This window comes from Tribolium castaneum, chromosome 9, assembly GCF_031307605.1.
Source record: "Tribolium castaneum strain GA2 chromosome 9, icTriCast1.1, whole genome shotgun sequence".
Classification (NCBI taxonomy): domain Eukaryota; kingdom Metazoa; phylum Arthropoda; class Insecta; order Coleoptera; family Tenebrionidae; genus Tribolium; species Tribolium castaneum.
In genome coordinates, this window is record NC_087402.1 from 4,863,359 (window position 1) to 4,881,221 (window position 17,863).

Below are 17,863 nucleotides of genomic sequence, written 5' to 3' on the forward strand. Positions count from 1 at the left end.
AATAAATGAAATTCTTGGTACATTATATACATTTCTTTATTTTTACAACTTATATTGGTACCAACAGACAATTTCATAACCTGTAGGACAAAATAACGCGGCTGAACCTATAACAGAGAATGATCGATAGACATCAAAACATAATGAACGATGAGTTCTGACGGCGTACAATAAACAAAGCATGAGATTAATGCAAAAATATTGCTATACATTTTATGTGAATATAAAGATACATATCACAATATATAAATATCAAAATAAAGTCAACCTTAAAAGTAAAACCTTAGACGCGTTAAACTCCTCCCCCCGTTTTTGAGCAATAATTTTGCATCAACATGACCCGTCCCCTCTTTTCATTTAACTTGAGTTTTGAGATGTTGCATAAACTCGTGATAACTGAGTGCATTCTCTACCCTATCTTCGATTAACCTTTCGTAGAATTCTATTCTATTCGGACTATTATCTCTAATGACATGCAACGTAGCTGCAGCGGGTTTCTCGTCGTTCAAAAAATTTATAAATTGATGCAGTCTTTGGTTGTGAAGATTATCCAGAACGGGCAATTCGTACATCTCGTCAGTGATAGACATGTAATCCCGGACACCTAGCGCCTCACTCAGGAACATCGGGGACACTCCCGGTGCGACTAAGAGGATCATATGCTCCCCGGTATCCATAAGGAACGCGCCTTTGGAGTCCAGACACCTCGCGGTTAATTGCAAGTGGGGTGGTTGCGGGATTGGTTCCTCTTCACTGTTCAGGACTATGGGCTGTTCCTCCAAGTTATGTACGGGATACAAGTCGGGATATATCATTTGTATCAAATGTCCTAACGGTTTGGTCTTCATATCGATCATTGCTTTGACGCGATCGTCCAGTCGGGTGCAAGTCCCGGTCCGGAAAGCCGTCGATTTCAGTAAGGCCGATATGTACAAAGGCAATAACCGCAAACAAGGGGGCGCGAGTAACGAGGTGGGGCCTTCGGCCATATTCAGCGACATCTTGTAGCTCGAAAGTATATCTATGGCCACGTTTATGAACGCTTCCCGTGCGTCCGAAAGACTAGACTGCATGGACCTATCAACTGCCATCTTGGCCAGCAAGCCCACAATACACTGCTGATCGGCCGCATTGATCACGTCGGATAGGGTGGCGCACACCGGAAGGCACAAAGTGTGCACCCTTATCCTCCGTTCTCCCTTGCTCGAAGTGTACAGAAGAGCCGCTTGGAAGCAGACTGACTGCACATCCGACAGGGTCTCGTCAATCGAGACTTGCATACCGAACGCAGCATCAGGACTCACATTTGGCAGCGATAGCAAATCGGTCGAACGCACGAAGAAGTTGCCATGGAACGTGTGAATTGATAACCCGCGAGTGCACCGAATACGCATCACAGCCTCAAACCCGATCTTCCGCACTAAATACCGGCGGAAGCACCGTTCGAACCGCTCGTTCTGCAACACTCTTGATGCCTTGAACAGGGGGAAGTGGTGGATGCAACCGCCGCTAAACCGGCTAATCCCCGATATAGTCGCCATGTCCACATACTGCGAGTTCAGAACGAACAAATCAACGGCGATCTGCTGCCCACTGCACTCCAAAGCCAAGCGTTTGTAGAAGTCATTGGCTGGGTTCAAGTGCTGGACTTCGGTCGAAGCCCTCTGGGAGGGATCCTCCCTCGGGACCAAAGCCCCGGGCCCGACGTTGGGCAACGACGCTTGGAAAACGCTAACGCGGCCTCCGGTAGCCCCCATCATTTTATGCGCCGCTTGTAAGGCAGCCCCCAGAGCCGAATTGTTGTCGTAACTGTTGTTGTAACGCGTTGGTAGTTGGGTCAACAGATCGGTAAGTAAGTCGATTCGGTCCTTCAAGTTCACTAGGAGGTTGTCGGGACAAGGCAGAAATATATCGTCGATTTCAAGCACCGTCATTTCGTGGGGTTGGCTCAACCCTTCGCCGAGTCCAAAGAAATGTAAAGCCGAGTCGTAGGCTAATATGCCGACTTGCGTGCGGGCATCGCCTGGCAAACTTTTCAGTTCTTCCAAAAGCACAGCACATGCGCTTTGCAAGTAGCCACTCTCGATGGCAAGCCGGGAAATGTCGAACAAAAACAAATAGACAGCCGGTTGTGGAGGCCTTAACATGTATTCCGCTGGTGCTATGTACTCGATAGTACTAGACTTGATCTCCGGTCTTCTTGTCGGGTCCCCGTATGTTTTACTAACAGGGTCGAACTGAAATTCTTCGGGCAATTCGTTCACTCGATAGCACAAATTACATTTCCACCTCTTCGTGTCGATGAAATAAACAAAGGGGTTGATGTAGGTGCGACAGGCGCGACATCTCACGATAACGTTACATTGAATTACCGGCAAATGAGTCAAGTCTTTAAAGGGATGAATCAAAATTCCTAAGGGTAGACGCGACTTCTGCAACAGAGAGTTGCTTTCGGGGATTTTCGTCATCGTACATCGGAAAACTTCTGGACTGCAATTCGCCGAATCGAGAAGCTCATTCCCTAAGTAGACTTTAGGTGGCGCCACTTTCTCCGGAGGTAGAACGTTCGGATTTTGAAGGAGATCAAAGTGGTCGTGGCCCCATAATTTGTTAAAACCAGATTGAGTCACGCTGTTCTGTTGATAGAACTGTTGCTGCGTCTGTGCCGAGACGGGGTAATTTTGTGTCTGGGGGTTGAAACTAGGCGGGGCTTGAGGGTTATAACTCTGCTGAGGGGGTGGCCCTTGTGGGTATCTGTTTGAGTGCAGATTGGCCTTAGGTGCCCCCGGAGGCGGCAGCCGTGGACTCGAATTGTTAAATTGGTTTGAAGGCAAATTAGTTTCAACTGGTGGCGGTTGATAGCCTTGACTTAAAGGCGGTGGCATTTGGACTTGATTTGGAGGCGGCCGATATCCTTGATTACTAGGACTCGAATTAAAATTATTATGAATTTGGCTATTCGGAGGTGGTATTTGGCCTTGGATTGGGGGCGGCTGCATTGAACTAAAATTCTGTGAAGACGAGACTTGACTTTGGCCTTGCGTTAAAGGAGTTGAATTAAAATTGTGTGGCGGCGGAACAAAGGCCTGACTTTTTATTGAAGGTGGCATTTGGCTCTGACCTTGCGTTGGGGGCGGTGCCATACCTTGATTAATAGAACTTGAATTAAAGTTGTGTGGCGGCGGAACAAAACTCTGATTTTTTATTGGAGGCGGTACTTGGCCCTGACCTTGCGTTGGGGGCGGTGTCACACCTTGATTTATAACAGAACTTGGAGGCAGAACAAAGCTCTGACTTTTTATTGGGGGCGGTATTTGAGTGTGACCTTGCGTTGTAGGCGGCGCCACACCTTGATTTGCAATAGAGTTAAAATTGTGAGGAGGCGGAACAAAATTCGGATTTTTGATAGGGGGCGGCATCTGACTCTGCGCCGGAGGCGGGGCCTGACCTTGATTAATAGGACTTGAATTAAAGTTGTGTGGCGGCGGAACAAAGCTCTGATTTTTTACTGGAGGCGGCATTTGGTTCTGCGTTGAGGGCGGGGCCTGGCCTTGATTTGGGGGCGGGACTTGGACTTGATTTTGTATTGTTGGTGGTTTTTGTTGAGGCTGTTGATTGGTAATTACTGGCATTTGTCCTTGTGTTGAGGGCGGCTTTTGGGTGAAGTTGTAGCCGGTGGGTGGGGCTTGCGTGGTCCTGGGCGGCGCTTGGGTGCTTCCAATTGGCGAAAATGCGCTACTGACTAGTCCACTTGGATTCGGTGATTGATTAGGTGTTGAAGTGTTAAATTTGTTGATGTTGAGTTGGCTCAACTGTTGAGTTATATTAGGGGATCTAGATGGCGGGAGTTGTGTTGGGGGGATGGCGGAGCGTGGAGGCAGCTGTGAAAGGGGGATATTTTTGCCATGGGGGGACGAGTCGCGTGACGAATGCGACGAATGAACTCCATTGTAGATTGGGGGCTTCATTTGGGGGGGCATACCATTTTGCTGATTCGGTTGAGCCATTTTGTTTAATTTCTAAAAGAAACAAACGCACGTGTATTATTAAACACAAACCAGACTAAAAAAAGCCAATACTTAATTAATATTTTATATGTGGCCAAGTTTTGGAACAGTGTCAAGGTAAGTAGAACGGCGAGAAAAACTCGACAAGAATTAGGTTAAAAACTTACGAAATGGGGAAAAACACATACGCCACGTTCACATACACTGGATACACCCGAATTTAATTAAAAATGAACACAGCAATAAACATGCAACCTTTGAACTCGAATTTAGCACAAAATTTGCAATTTTTGGCACAAAAAACCAATCTACACTGCCACAAACACTACCAGAATATAACAAATAATACTCACAATAGATTCATTGGCTATTTCCTATTCAATTCGTGGCGTTTGTATCAAAATTCAACAATAATTTCTTTACGAGACAATTTCTGGTTGTCATTATTGTCAATCTTACGTGGCCGCGCGATGGCAGCGCAAATGTGGCAGACTTGGGAATTATAGGGTAAAAGAAACCAGTGGCGTAACATGTATTTTTTATTAGAAAAAATTTACAACGATCACAATTATTTCACTCGTACCACTTCGTTTTCTTCTGTACCGGCAAGGCCAAAAGCTTCTTTTTATAATCAGCCACCAATTTTGAGAAATTATCGTTTTCCTTCTTCTTATTAATTTTCTGCTTGGGTTGTTTTGTAAAATCTTGTTTCCTCTCCTTGAGTGTCTTCTTCGAAAATTTGGCTTTCTTCTTCTCTTTTTTCAAATTTTCTAAATGCAGCCTCGCCTGCGTTTTAAGATTATATCTACTCCGCATTTTTTGTTTGCCCGGCTTGGCTGTGACCCCCACAAATTCGCCTTCAGTATCATGTGTCTCATTTAATCGTTTCTGTTTCCTTTCCTGGTCTTCTTTCACCACTTTCGGATTAAACTCCTTGCATTTGGGGTTTTTGAGACGCGATTTTTCGAGTCGCTTCTGTTTCGCCTTAATCATGGCCCGATTTTCAATGGAAAAGGCAACAATCGGTCTTTTATGAGCCGAAAAAATATTCGGATTGTTATTTAAGGCCCTGAGCGTAGCCAAGGCGTCTTCATGTCGATTGAAAGTGACAAAACCAAACTCTTTCGATCGTCCAACTCCATCTGCGTCCACGTTTTTTAGATCGCGCATGATTCGCGCCTCCCGAATTACCGAATTTTTCGGACTGTTGTTTTTAACCAAAATGTGTAATTTTTTATCGTCCCAGCTGGGCGGTAAATTGTGAATGACTAGGCGCTCGCGCGAGACAAACATATTCAAATTACGCAACATTTGGGTTTTATATTGTTCTAGTTGGAGTCGCTTTGCCATGTCACTGGCTGAGACGCCTTCGGCGGCCTTGCCCCCGGCTAGAATAACTGCAACAAAACGTTACAAACACCAAAATAAAATAATTACAACACAAACCTCCTTCTTTAACTAAATACAAATTTCTCGAGTCTTTTGGAGCTGTTTTCTCTTCTTTCTTTGTTTCGGCTTTTTTACGTACTTCGTCCCGACCCAAAGCCCTATGACAGTCCAAAACATTCCCAAGGAGAGTCAACTCAGTGCCTGCCTCAAGTGCCTTTTGCGCGTCCTCGGCATTTCTAAATTTAACAAACGCCGTTCCTTTGGAATGTTCCGTGTATTTATCTACGCAAATTAATGCGTAATAAAGGGGCCCAAACTGACTCATACATTGTTTTATGTCATCATTAGTGGCCGTGAACGGCACATTTTTTATAAAGATTGTTTTGCCCTCAGTTACGTCATTTGACTCAAATTTAGGTTTTTTAACGGGTGGCTCTTGCTCTTCCTCTTCTTCGTCTGATACACCCTCATTATCTTCACTGTCCGTTTTTTTTTGCTCAGAATCGCTTCCAATTCCTTCAGCTTCATCTTCACTCTTCACTTCTTCGGCCACTTCCTGACTTTCGTCCACATCCACCGGTTCTTCCTTAACCTTCACCTCGTCTTCCTCCTTGATTTCCTTCTTGTCTTCAGTTTTGTACTTATTTTTAGCCAAAGCAAAGTCAACTTCAATCTCACGCCCCAAGAAAGGTTTTCCATTTAAATGATGTCGCGCTTTAGCCGCCTTTTGAACCAACTTAAATTGGACGAAACCACAACCGACCAACTTCCCATCCTCTTTTTTCAAAACCTTAACTTCTTGAACCTCCCCAAACTGCGCAAAATGCTCCTTGAGGTTCTCCTCAGTGGCCTCAAACGGCAAGTTGCGGATGACCAACCGTGCCCTCTTCTCCTTCAACTTCAACTTGCGCTCCTTCTTGATTTGTTTCAACTTGTCTTTAGTCGAGACTTCCACATTTTGTGGTTTTTTGGGGGCTAAAAACAACCCCAAATTATATGAATGTGCGACGTGTGGTTTGGTGTTACTTACGATGACGCCCCATTATACTTTCGCCCCAATAAATGACTACTCAAGAAAAATGTTTTTATTTGCCCCACGTGTGCCCCTAGCCTTAAATTACTGTCAAGTGTCAAAATCGGCGTGCGCTTGTTCGTTTCATCCGTGGCACGACCAATTTAATCAATAATTTCAATTTACAATCATTAAAATTCAAGTTTTAAGCTTTAATTTCGTATAGAGGTGCCATAGCGCCCCAAATTGTGCCAAAACTTGGGTTGAATTACTCTTACGGGAAATTTAACCTCAATCTGTTGCCGTACACGTGTTTGTGTTTATAATTCGCCCCTGAGGGTTTTAACAAAGAAACAATGGATGATGAGGACAGTAAGTATAAGGAGAGGTCAGGAAGGGTTTTTGACTGGTGTTTGGCCCCAAGACACGTGTAGGGACGGAGATGACGATTCTGACGAATGGGACGAAATGGAAGTCACAGGGGAGCAAACGACGTGTCTTTTTTGCCCCCTGCAATTCCTGACAATAGCGGTGGCGCTGGACCATTGTCGTGCTGAGCACAACTTTGATTTATTAGAGTTGAAAAATAAGTATAACATGGACTGTTATTCCTACATCAAGATGATTAATTACATTAGGATGCAAAGACCGGACCCGAAAATCTTGACCGAGTCTTCGGTCGCGTTGTGGGACGATGATGTGTATTTGAAGGCGGGCGAGATGGAGTCATGGTTGATGTATGGTAAGGTGTGGCATTTGGGGGCGAAAATAGGGCTCAGGGGTGTTTGCAGACTTTGAGGACCTGGGAAGTGCCCCCTCCACTCCCCATTATGCCATCGACGGCAAGACGCCCATCAGCAATTTGAATTTTTCCGACCTGCAGAGGCAAATTGAGGACTTGACTTTACAAGTATTTTATTAATTTCTTGTCATTGGGGGATTTATTGAACTGTTTCAGTTGAAACACAAATGCACGTTACTAGAACTCGCGGTGAAAGACATCGAAAAGATGAAAAAAATCACTAGGACGTTTGTTGAAAGTAGGGATGTTCCAGAAAAGCCGTTTCACGTCACTGGTTATGACTCTGATTATTTCCACTCGTATTCACATTTCGGTATTCACCACGAAATGTTAAATGTGGGTACTAATTATTCAGTTTCAATAATTTATAATTGTTTTAAATAGGATAGAGTCAGGACTGAAAGCTACAGGGACGCAATTTTAAATAATTCGGACAGTTTCAAGGACAAAATCGTCCTGGACGTGGGCTGTGGCACTGGGATTTTGTCGCTGTTTTCGGCCAAAGCTGGCGCTTCCAAAGTGATTGGAATCGACCAGTCTGAGGTCGTTTACAAAGCAATGGACATAATCAGGTTGATTGCAAAAATTCCGAAACTCGTAATTATTTTTGTTGTATTAACAGAGAAAACAATTATTACGACACAATCCACTTGATGAAAGGCCGAATCGAGGACACTAATCTCCCGGTTGAAAAAGTCGACATAATCGTCTCGGAATGGATGGGCTATTTTTTGCTGTTCGAAGGCATGTTGGACAGTTTCATACACGCGAGAGATCGCTACTTGGCCCCAGGAGGCCTCCTTTTGCCAAACAGGTGCAACTTGAACCTGATTGGCTGCTCTGACCCCGGTATTGCGGTCTAGGTAATTACAGGAAACTGTAATTTCCGAGTTATCGTTTCAGAGCGTTACGACAAAGTGATTAATTTCTGGGACAATGTTTATGGGTTTTCGATGAAATGCATGAAGAGTGAAGTCATTTCCGAGGCTTTTGTCGAAACCGTTCCTGGCGAAAGTGTCATGACTGACCCCATAACACTGAAGGAGATTGATTTGGCAAGTTGTACCGTTGATACTTGCGATTTTAGCTCGGCTTTTGCGTTGAAAGCCACCAAAGATGCCGTTTTGACATGCTTGGTGGGGTATTTTGATACGTTCTTTGACTTACCAAAAAGTGTTCACTTTTCGACGGGGCCTGAAGCGCCCAAAACGCACTGGCAACAAAGTGTTTTTTATTTGAAGGAGACAATAAATATGAGTGCAGGTACTTTATTATTGCATAATTAGGTTTAATTTTTGTCATTTGGTTCTTCCAGGTGATGTGATTGAAGGGTCGCTAGTTTGTTCACGGCTCAAAAAGAATGCGAGAGGTTTGTCTGTGACCATAACTTTAGGTAAAAATAAATATCACTATAATTTGGACTAGTGGTTTGTAATTTTTATTTTTCAAGTAAATAAAATAAAAAAAGTGTTTACGTGCGTTTATTGGGTGAAAATGAAAGCCAGTTTGGACTAACAATTTATTTCGTACTTTGTAAATAAAATTTAAAAAAGTAAAAAACCTGTACCTAAAATTATTATAATTTACGTCGTATTTACATTAAAATCCGTTATTTCGTATTCTGAAAACTTGACTTAATGGATTATAAATCGTTCGTTGCGTCGTATAGTAGGGAATTCTTCTTTTAAAATCGTTTTGTACATCGGCTCTTAAAATTACGACACCTGAAACACGAAACGCAATAAAAAAATAGCTGGGTTTTGCGGCCATTTACCGGATGGGTTGACTTTCACTTTGATTTTCGTTTGCGAAGACAAAACTCCATAATCCACATCTTCGTAGAGATCCTAGAGCAAACCGCCGGAAATAGCAGCTTTCACGCGTAACTAGATGTCGCTTACCTCGACTCTGTAGCCCGTCGGTGACGTCAAACCCAATTCCTTCAGCGTGACCGCTACATCTGAAGGCGTTCCGTCCGTTCTCCTGTTCAGAAATGCGATCGCATAGGAGAAATAATTCTGGTAGAGAGGAGTGATCGGTCTCGACCAAATTTCGATACCTTTATGCTGAAATGTCTCGTTTCGAAACGCTTTACAGTTACAACGGTTTGTTGTTCACCTTGTATATACGCCTTCCTTGAATGCCCAACGGATCTTGATCGACGGCTATGATTTTTTTGTTTTGCAAAATGGCTTTGTACTCGGGCCGGATCGAGCGCAAGTCGACCGACATGAGCAAGGGGGCTGCCAGGATGGCCCAAATGGCCATCTGGGTCTTGCTCTGCTCGTAACTCAGACCGAAATTTCCGATAATCAACTGAAAAGTTTCCTTTGAGAAAGTACAATAAAAACACGAGCGCTTTTCCTGTCCAGCGACTGGAGGAAATTCCGGTGTTTGCTTTGCAAATAAGAATGACGCGATAGCATCCAAATTAGAATCAAGTCAGAATGGAAAAAATCTCCAGCTATTGCTCGACTTCGAAGGTTATTATTATTACTCGCCATAAACAAGTTCTTACTGCTGCAAATTAATCATATAATAAACCTAATTGTGCCGCAAAAAACGCATTTGCGCGACTGGAGGAAAACCTTGAACCCGATTGTTGTGCCGAAATTTTGACATTTTCGTTGCCAACTCCGGCGACAATTTTTTTCTACTATTTGTAATTCAAATTGCATTTTTAAATAAAATTTACGTAACTTGAAAAATTCGTTTTATTCGAATTATGTCATGAATTCTAAACGGAACTCGGATTCGTGAAAGTTTTACTCACTTATACAAATTTTACGATTGGTCGGAAATGGCACAACAGCAATTTTACAGCAGCGAAATACAATTTATCTGGATGGCTGCAGGAATGTTAAAATTATAATACTTTTTATAAGCAGTTGGAATTTTCTCAATGACATTTCGAAACGTAACATTAATCAACCAAAAAGCAAAAAAATCGAAAGTTTTTCGGAGACACACAGAAATGCCAAATACTGTAATTTAGAGAGAATAAATTGTGTCCGATGTCATTTCTAAATTGTCCATTTGGGTCACGTGGTGTCAGAATAAAACATGATTCATGTAAAGTGTCTTACGTGAATCACCTTATTAAAAAAACTTCTTAAGATTTTGAATATTAAAGTAATATCTTCTCGATCTTAATTATAAGGCGCCGTAAAAATTAAGGAAGCGTGAATTTCCGTTGCTCAAAAACCCATTTTCGAGGAAGATTTTGTTGCGTCATGTCGGTTATCTTGTGACCTTTTTCCCCATCTTTTGATTTTCGACCGCACAATAGTGAAAGTCTTTTCCTAACTCGTCGAACAATTAATCCCGCCACGCATAAATGTCAACAAATTAGTGCTCGTGTTGTTTTTCTAAAAAGCATGTCAAAGCTTCATTAGCGAACATAAAATTCAGGCCGGTCATTCGAAAATGAAAGTGTCGATATATTCCCATGTAACAAAAGCGAGAAAGTTATCTCGCAACCGGACGAGATAACAACAACAAGGCCCTAATAAAACACTGAAATGTATAATTGTCGGTCGAAATTGCATGACTGTTTTTCTTAAATAAACAATCGTTTTCCTGGTTGTTATCGAATGAAAAAACCCATATTTATCTCGTGTGAATATTCGTCAAAACGGACGAAAATTGGATTGAACTTATTCGAATTTATGCGACTTTCACCGTTTCCGTTTCTAAATCCGTCTGTGATAAAAAGGAATTGGTAATATGTGAAGTGCCAGGCCGGTCATGTCTTTGAACGTGCACTGTTTCAACATTTACTAAATCTGGTTCAAATAACGGATGACATAATTCGTATCACACGACTTGGAATTTAAAAATTACAAAAAAATTAAAAAGGACTTTTATGACCGCTTTCCTCATCAGATTAAATCCAACATTCAAAACGAACTAATTAGCGACAAACAGTGTCCCAGACTCGGATTACGCAAAATTTTTCCAACTTTCGCTGATTTTGCGTTGTACAAAATCGGCTCAACAAACTGTAGTCGTTTTGACCGACCTTGACGGTTGTGGTGACGTAAGATTACTTCATCGTGATTGGTCGATTAGCCGCGTAAACGCGATTCTTTGCGGTTCACGTGACCCATTTTGACACATTGTGCGCGTTTTTCAACATTTCGAAAATGGAACAGCTGACATTTCTCTGCTTGTTGCAAAAAAACATCAGTTTCTGGTCCATTTTTGGCAGCAATTCAACAATTTGAAAATTCAAAAATATTAAATTGAAAAAATGGTATTGGGGAAAGTAATAAAAGTCTAAGTTCTTCTCGAAATTTTGTTATTTTTAAAACATAATGATCTAAAAAAAGGGTTAGAACGCTTTGAAATTAAAAAAACAAGTATCAAGTATCACAGATTGAAAGTAATACATGTCATAAAAAATATATACTATGTTTAAAAGTCGCTGACTATTTTAGTCATTTGCGTATTTCTCGAGACAATTTTTTAAACTTCCACACATTACACACATTATTTATAAGATGCAACACGATTTTTTTAATGGACTTCTTTTTTTAAAGAAGATCCTTCGAAACTATCTACATCTCTGCCACTTTTTATTTTTTGTTTTTTTTATTTGTTCATAAACTAAGATGTACTTATTTGACAAAATACACATTTTACGTTTAAACAAGCACATTTTTCAGTTTACAACCCACAACCAACAGAAAATAAAAGATATTGAAAATAAGTAAAGTAAAAATGTAAAGAAAAACAATCCTTAAAAAATAAGCTTGCACGTGTAATACAAAAATTACAGCAGATCTTGAGAGAAAATTTGACGACTTTGAAGCACAATTTAAAGATTTCAGGATTAATATTAAAAAATCTGAGAATTTTTAATATTAAAAAAATAAAAATTCAAAACTTCTGTGTTTCAAATTCTGTTACAACCTGTATAAGTCTTTAACGCTTTAAATCAACAAGCCACCGGCGTAATCGGAAGTGAAATCTGCGAAGCGTTATGTAGTGAAATTTTGATACAATGATGTAACACATGTTCGAGTTAAATGCCAGTTTTCATATAATAAAAATTAGAATCCGTGAAAAAATAATAAAAATCGTTTTTCAACCTCCGGCCTTGAATAAGTAATCCGGGATTTTTCACTCATTAAGACAAAATTGATGAGACTCACCATGTCTGGGTCGTTCCAATGTCCTGGTCCCGCATTAGCAACAATCACATCCTGATTATTCCCATAATAATCAATAATACTTTCAACACTGGCCCAGGAGTCCTGGATATCGTCGAAATTTCGCCACAAATTACAATGTTCGATGATTGAAGTGAAGTTGGGCTGCATTCCTGCGTAAATTTGGTAAACGGGCCAACTGCAGGAATACATCATTGCTCTCCCAGTTTGGTTCAAGTAGAACCCGAATTCGGGATAGCCCCGGTCCATCTCACTGGGATGGGCGTAACAACCGTCCAGTTTGACGTAATCCACGTCCCAGGACGCAAACGTCTCAGCGTCCGTTCTTAAATAACCCAGAACTCCGGGATACCCTGCACAGGTGTAGTTACCAAAGTCTTCGTAAATCCCGAATTTGAGCCCTTTGGAGTGCACCTAGCCAATGGTTTGATTAGTTGGAGTGTTAGTGGGGATTGGTGGTCATTTACATAGTCGGCTAGTGCTTTCATCCCTCGAGGGAACCGCTGTCTGTCCGGGACAAGTTGCCCGAACCTGTCCCTTTCTTTCTCAAGCCAGCAGTCATCAACATTGATATATTCGTACCCCGCGGCCGCGTAGCCCTCCGAAATCACGATATCAGCCATCGTCCGGAACAAGTTCTCGCTGAAAGTCGCGTTAGAAGGGCCCCTTTCACTGTAACCTAGCTTACCTGATGCAGTTTTCGGGATCGTTTTTGCAGTCGGTATTGCACCGGAAGCGCTCCCAAGCCAGCCAGCCCATGGGGGGCGTCCGCGCCAGGCCATTTTCGAGCGCAATCCCGCCACTAATCAGGCAAAACACCAAAATTCCGATTTGACATTTTTGACACATTTCACTATTTGACGTTTAAATAACCTAAAAAATGACACTTCACTCTCAGAGACACATTTTTCGAAAAATTTTGTTTGAATGATGTTGAGTCGAGGAAAGGCGCCCAACAACTGGCGCGAGCTCGAACCACGACTCTACCACTTCCATGGAGCGGCTTTTTTCTCTGTTTTTGCACCACCTGCTCACTTTCACCCATTGCCCTATATTTGGGCACGAACTGGTTATTCGTGCGCATGGTATAACGGCGAAGATGCGGTTTTTTGAGGGAAATGTGGGGGCGCCGATAGTTACCTTGGGAACACAAAGGATTGCCGTTTGTGGACGGTGAAGGTAAAAGTGGAGGCCTAGCCACGTCCGTTTGCGAGCGCGGCTAAACCGGCAGTACAGATTTTAGAGACATGATGGGGCTATTATCGAAGTGATATAGTGGGCCGGATGCCAATAAAGCACGCTGACAGATGGTGATGATGCAAAGACTTCTTCGCATTCCATGAGGTGTTAAAGAGGGTAATAAACTTTGATGGAGGCTTCAGGGACACTAGAGGTGTCGCTGACAGATGGTACGGTGCGGTTGTGAAATTTGAAGAGCTAATAAACATTTTGTGAACACATTATTGTTTTATTCCTACCTAAAAATCGAGAGTATCTCACGAGAAATAGGTACCCAATATTTTTTTTCATCACATCTGGTTTAATTTTGAAAAAGTCGTTGAAATTCGAGATTCAAATAGAGTTTTTTTTTTTTTTTTAATTTATATCAATGATGGGAGAGTCTCCGACGTAATTACAAGATGCACAATTGTAGGTGATCTAATAAAACTCATTGTTATGCAACTGATTCATATGCCAACAGGTGTGCCCCAAAGGTCAAAAAATTACGCCAAATCCGCTCATTACTTTCAATTATATTTGTTGTATCTTCACTACAAATTGTGCAATGTTAAAAAAATATGTTCTATCTTATAACTAGAGAGAAAAATTGCATCTCAGATTTGAGAACCTGAAACATTTTGAATTTTTTTTTGTACAAATTACCTAAGAATAACCTTCTTAAGAGAGATGACATTTATTCATAACTCAAAAATTTGACTTTTTGCTTCAGACCAAAATAGTATCTATAAAATATCAAAAAAAAATCTATTACCTACTCGCTCTAGAGTTCTATTCAAAACTTTGCCAAAAAGTAGCCTAAACTGAGTTTTATGATTTTGGGGTGTGAATAAATTGCCGAAACAGAAAGTTATTGCTGTGCATCGAAAATAGACGATATTTCTGATTTAGTTCCCCGAAGGTTTACAAAGAGAAACCGTAGAAAGCATTTTAAATTAGTTTTGTTGACGAAATCTTGAGCACAGGTCCAGATTTTTGCTCAATTAGAGTAATTGTATCTCCAAGATTTTTTTGGAAAAAGTTTCATTGCCACGCACTTTTATTCGAGTGGAACGGCACGCAATCCTCGACCTTGCTTTGCCCATCTGAACGGTTTAACTAAACCAGTTTCCCGATAAACCGTTCATCACTTGAATTTATGTGATTTTTTTGCGGAACTGAGTCAAAATGCCACCGTGATATTTCCCGATCATCCTGTATATTTAATAAGACGCAAATCATTCTTCAAGGTGAGTTTATCGACCTGATGCTCTTGTCAAGAAATCCGAGTCTAGACCAACGACTCCGGAATGCTGAAAAACACATCTTCTAATAACCTTTTCGATTTTTTTTTTTTTGAAGAATTAAATATCTGGATTCCATGAAAGCGTCAAGGCCTTCACATTCCGTGTCATAAATCACATAAATATCACTGATGACTTTTGTTACCTGCTGTTTTCATCCAGTGAAGAAAAAAGTGGCTATTGTTGACGGCGAGACTTTAGTCAAGCATCAATGAACTTGGAAATTGCCGCGATGTGGCCTTCATAATATTTAATATCTGTTCCAAATTGCAATTTGAGTTGATCTTCGCAAAGCCGGAATTACATTTTTTTGGGTCAGCGTTGAAAATGAAAGGCTTTTTACAGTTTATAGTTTTATTTGAATTTGGCACAGAAAAGAACAGTGAGCCTATTTCCTAGTAGACATTTCAGTTGTAACCATTTGATGCGATATATGACTTACAATATAATTTTACACTGAGAATGGTATTGTTTACAAACACTCACTAGCCCTATGATGCATTATGGAATATTTTAAATGCACTACACATTCTCGTAACTCTTTCATAATAGTCGTGCATACTTAAAACTGAGTAAATACTTAAAAATTTACACTATACCTAATTACAGGTATCACATTTTGTGTTGAAAAAAGAAAGAAAACGGTTTATTCATGGGCACGCAAGTTGCGAGATGATTGTAGTACTTTTTGTTGCAATGACCTTGCATGTGCATAAATAAATTCTGTTTGAGAGGAGAAAACAAATGCATAACCAGCATGGGGTCACTGTGGATACCAAATTTTGGGGCTTAACATTACTATACTTTGACCTTTTCTGAATATAATTGTTATGTATATGAGAGATAACTTTTAATGTCTAAGTACATAGTTTCATACTAATTTTAATTTTTAATATGAGTTTCACTGTACAAGTACAAAAAACTGTTGAAAATAAATAATAATTACTTAAAGTACTGGCTCTTATATTAAAATATATAAACATCAACAGTTGAGAACAAATCTATTTTTACGATAGGTACATTGCACTTTTAATTTAAAGATTTCCTTTCGCCCAACTCTAGTCCTCTGATTACGTTTCGAAACAAAATTTGTACCAAAACTCAAATTAAGAATTTCTGTGTGACTTTAAAGCTTGATAATGAGAAGACTAGAATCGATAAAAACTAACAAAACAAAATAAAACAATTCGATAAAAAGTAAAGCTGATTCCTCGTCGATGCAATGTATAAACTATGTATAAAACTTTACATTAATTTACAAAATAAAAAACAAAAGAAAAACATTAAAACTAGTATAATAAATAACTTGAAGATCTAAAGTAATATATCTACATAACAATAGGTACAACTACAACACCAACTTTTAAATAAATCCAATAGTCTCGAGTGCGTAAGGTCGCTTCACATTCGATGGCACGAGAAATGACTGCCGTTGCTTGCGTTTCCAAAATGGGGTGAGGACTTTAGGAAGAGCAGAGACACAACTATTCTTAAACAAACTTTCGAACAAATTCTATCAAGTGCGACAAATTCGAATCCGTTTGCGGCACATTTGTCTTTCCTAAAGCCCCCGCCCCACCTGCCCCCGAACCTATACATTTGTACAGAGGCTCAGCCTCCCGCTCAGTACCAAGGGAACCGTTTTTCCCCGTTCTGCCAGACTCAATCGTCCTCGTTCCTCGGACTGGAGTCGTGCATCATCGCGTGCTCCTGTGCGAAGTTGAGCGCGTCGGGCGAGGCCCCCTCGGGGTAGTAGAACCCCTCGGCGCTGGGCCCCGCGCCGTTCACCATGCTCATGGGGGAGCCGGCCCGCGTGGCCGTCGCCGCCCCCAGGTCCGCCCCCGACAGCGAGAAGTTCATGTCGGAGGCGCCGTCGCGGCACCACAGCTGCCGCATCTCCTGGCGCCGCTGCCGCATCAGCATCTTGTACTCCGAGATGCGCATCTTCTTGCCGTCCACGATGCACGTGCGCTTGGGCCGGGGGCGGTAGCGGTAGTCGGGGTGCTTCTCCATGTGCAGCTTCGACAGGCGGGACTGCTCCTCGTAGTAGGGCTGCTTCTCGGCGTTCGACATGGACTTCCAGCGGGCGCCGAGGATCTTCGATATGTTCGAGTTGTGCATGTCAGGGCAGGCTTTGAGGATTTTGCGGCGCTCGTCCTTGGCCCACACCATGAACGCGTTCATCGGGCGCTTGATGTGGGGTTTGTTCTCGGAGTCGCGTTTCGGTTGCTGGCGGATGATTTTCGCCTTTTCGGAGTTTTCGTCCAGCTTGAAGTTCGGGTCGGGGCCGCCCCACACTAAAAAAAAAAGAATTTTTATAACTATGCTTTATTTCCTCCCCCGGAACTACGTTTGATTCCCTTTTATGAAATTAAAAAATTCCTTGAGAGATTTTACTTCTCACTTTTTGAAAAAATACTTACTGTGACACGCCGCCATGAAGTCGGTCTCATCCTTGATGCCGCCGTCGTCCTTGGGCCTGCCCCCCATGTGCGGGGGCGCCGGCAGGCCGTACATATGCATCGGGAAATGAGGTTGCTTCTCATCTTTCCCCTTCCGGTCGACGCTCGCCGGCAGTGGACTAAACTGTGGGGGCAGTCCGGCGTAGGGCAAGAACGCCCGCGGCATTACTAAACTGGGAGGTAGAAGTTTGGGGGCGGTGGCCGCCACCGGCTGATCGTTGAAAGTCTGCAAGCCGGCCGGGGCACTTTGCGGACTCGATCCCGCCGAACCGGAACTCGACGATTTCGGTTTCGAGAGGTTGAGCGGGGCGTCGGGGTCCGTCGGCGGCGCTGGGGGCGACGGGGTCCGTTGGGGGGTGGGCGACCTCTTGTCCGAACTGGCCGACATGTGGGCCAGATGGGCGGTCGCGGAGATCCAGCTGGGGACTTGGTGCGGGGGCAGCATCTACAAATGACTGCGATTAGAAAAAGGCGCTTGGAAGGGTTGCGTTCCTA

At 42.2% G+C, this 17,863-nt stretch overlaps 5 protein-coding genes and 1 long non-coding RNA gene across 11 annotated transcripts in view; 2 read left to right on the plus strand and 4 right to left on the minus strand.

Annotated features, from left to right (window-relative positions):
- Nucleotides 1–18: 18 nt before the first annotated feature.
- Nucleotides 19–4,510, minus strand: Sec24AB (Secretory 24AB). Of its 2 annotated transcripts, none has more exons than XM_008193897.3 (2): nucleotides 4,361–4,510; nucleotides 19–4,019 (listed from the first exon to the last, which is right to left on the minus strand). In XM_008193897.3, the coding sequence occupies exon 2, from the start codon at nucleotides 4,005–4,007 to the stop codon at nucleotides 354–356; it is 3,654 nt and encodes a 1,217-aa protein (XP_008192119.1). In that variant the 5' UTR covers nucleotides 4,008–4,019; nucleotides 4,361–4,510; the 3' UTR covers nucleotides 19–353. The 2 variants fall into 2 exon arrangements, with proteins under 2 accessions (XP_008192119.1, XP_974325.2); XM_969232.5 differs by lacking the exon at nucleotides 4,361–4,510 and adding an exon at nucleotides 4,175–4,309.
- A 23-nt stretch (nucleotides 4,511–4,533) lies between these two features.
- On the minus strand, nucleotides 4,534–6,563 carry LOC663199 (uncharacterized protein). Its single transcript, XM_969257.4, has 3 exons — nucleotides 6,427–6,563; nucleotides 5,454–6,371; nucleotides 4,534–5,404 (listed from the first exon to the last, which is right to left on the minus strand). The coding sequence occupies exons 1-3, from the start codon at nucleotides 6,437–6,439 to the stop codon at nucleotides 4,581–4,583; spliced, it is 1,755 nt and encodes a 584-aa protein (XP_974350.1). The 5' UTR covers nucleotides 6,440–6,563; the 3' UTR covers nucleotides 4,534–4,580.
- A 78-nt stretch (nucleotides 6,564–6,641) lies between these two features.
- LOC663225 (protein arginine N-methyltransferase 1) lies at nucleotides 6,642–8,682 on the plus strand. Its single transcript, XM_969282.4, has 8 exons — nucleotides 6,642–6,780; nucleotides 6,833–7,150; nucleotides 7,200–7,318; nucleotides 7,367–7,546; nucleotides 7,595–7,782; nucleotides 7,833–8,059; nucleotides 8,114–8,473; nucleotides 8,526–8,682. Exons 1-8 carry the CDS (start codon nucleotides 6,765–6,767, stop codon nucleotides 8,633–8,635), a joined length of 1,518 nt encoding a protein of 505 aa, XP_974375.1. The 5' UTR covers nucleotides 6,642–6,764; the 3' UTR covers nucleotides 8,636–8,682.
- Nucleotides 8,683–8,715: 33 nt separating this feature from the next.
- Nucleotides 8,716–13,663, minus strand: LOC663249 (uncharacterized protein). 2 transcript variants are annotated; one of them, XM_008193899.3, is made up of 8 exons: nucleotides 13,525–13,663; nucleotides 13,073–13,257; nucleotides 12,852–13,026; nucleotides 12,367–12,798; nucleotides 9,329–9,526; nucleotides 9,112–9,276; nucleotides 8,985–9,057; nucleotides 8,716–8,934 (listed from the first exon to the last, which is right to left on the minus strand). In XM_008193899.3, exons 2-8 carry the CDS (start codon nucleotides 13,231–13,233, stop codon nucleotides 8,810–8,812), a joined length of 1,329 nt encoding a protein of 442 aa, XP_008192121.1. In that variant the 5' UTR covers nucleotides 13,234–13,257; nucleotides 13,525–13,663; the 3' UTR covers nucleotides 8,716–8,809. The 2 variants fall into 2 exon arrangements, with proteins under 2 accessions (XP_008192121.1, XP_974398.1); XM_969305.4 differs by lacking the exon at nucleotides 13,525–13,663 and having other exon boundaries at nucleotides 13,073–13,372.
- Nucleotides 13,664–13,877: 214 nt separating this feature from the next.
- On the plus strand, nucleotides 13,878–15,250 carry LOC107397826 (uncharacterized). Its single transcript, XR_001574838.2, has 2 exons — nucleotides 13,878–14,852; nucleotides 14,965–15,250. It is a non-coding gene; the product is annotated as an uncharacterized LOC107397826 (long non-coding RNA).
- Nucleotides 15,243–17,863, minus strand: part of Sox102F — a 70,012-nt gene continuing 67,391 nt past the window's right edge. For all 4 annotated transcript variants that reach the window (XM_015979436.2, XM_008193900.2, XM_015979438.2 and 1 more), the window contains 2 exons: nucleotides 17,330–17,813; nucleotides 15,243–17,203 (listed from right to left, as the gene is read on the minus strand). In XM_015979436.2, coding sequence (XP_015834922.1) covers nucleotides 16,569–17,203; nucleotides 17,330–17,813 — 1,119 coding nt within the window. In that variant the 3' untranslated portion in view covers nucleotides 15,243–16,568. The remainder of the gene's footprint in view (nucleotides 17,204–17,329; nucleotides 17,814–17,863) is intronic.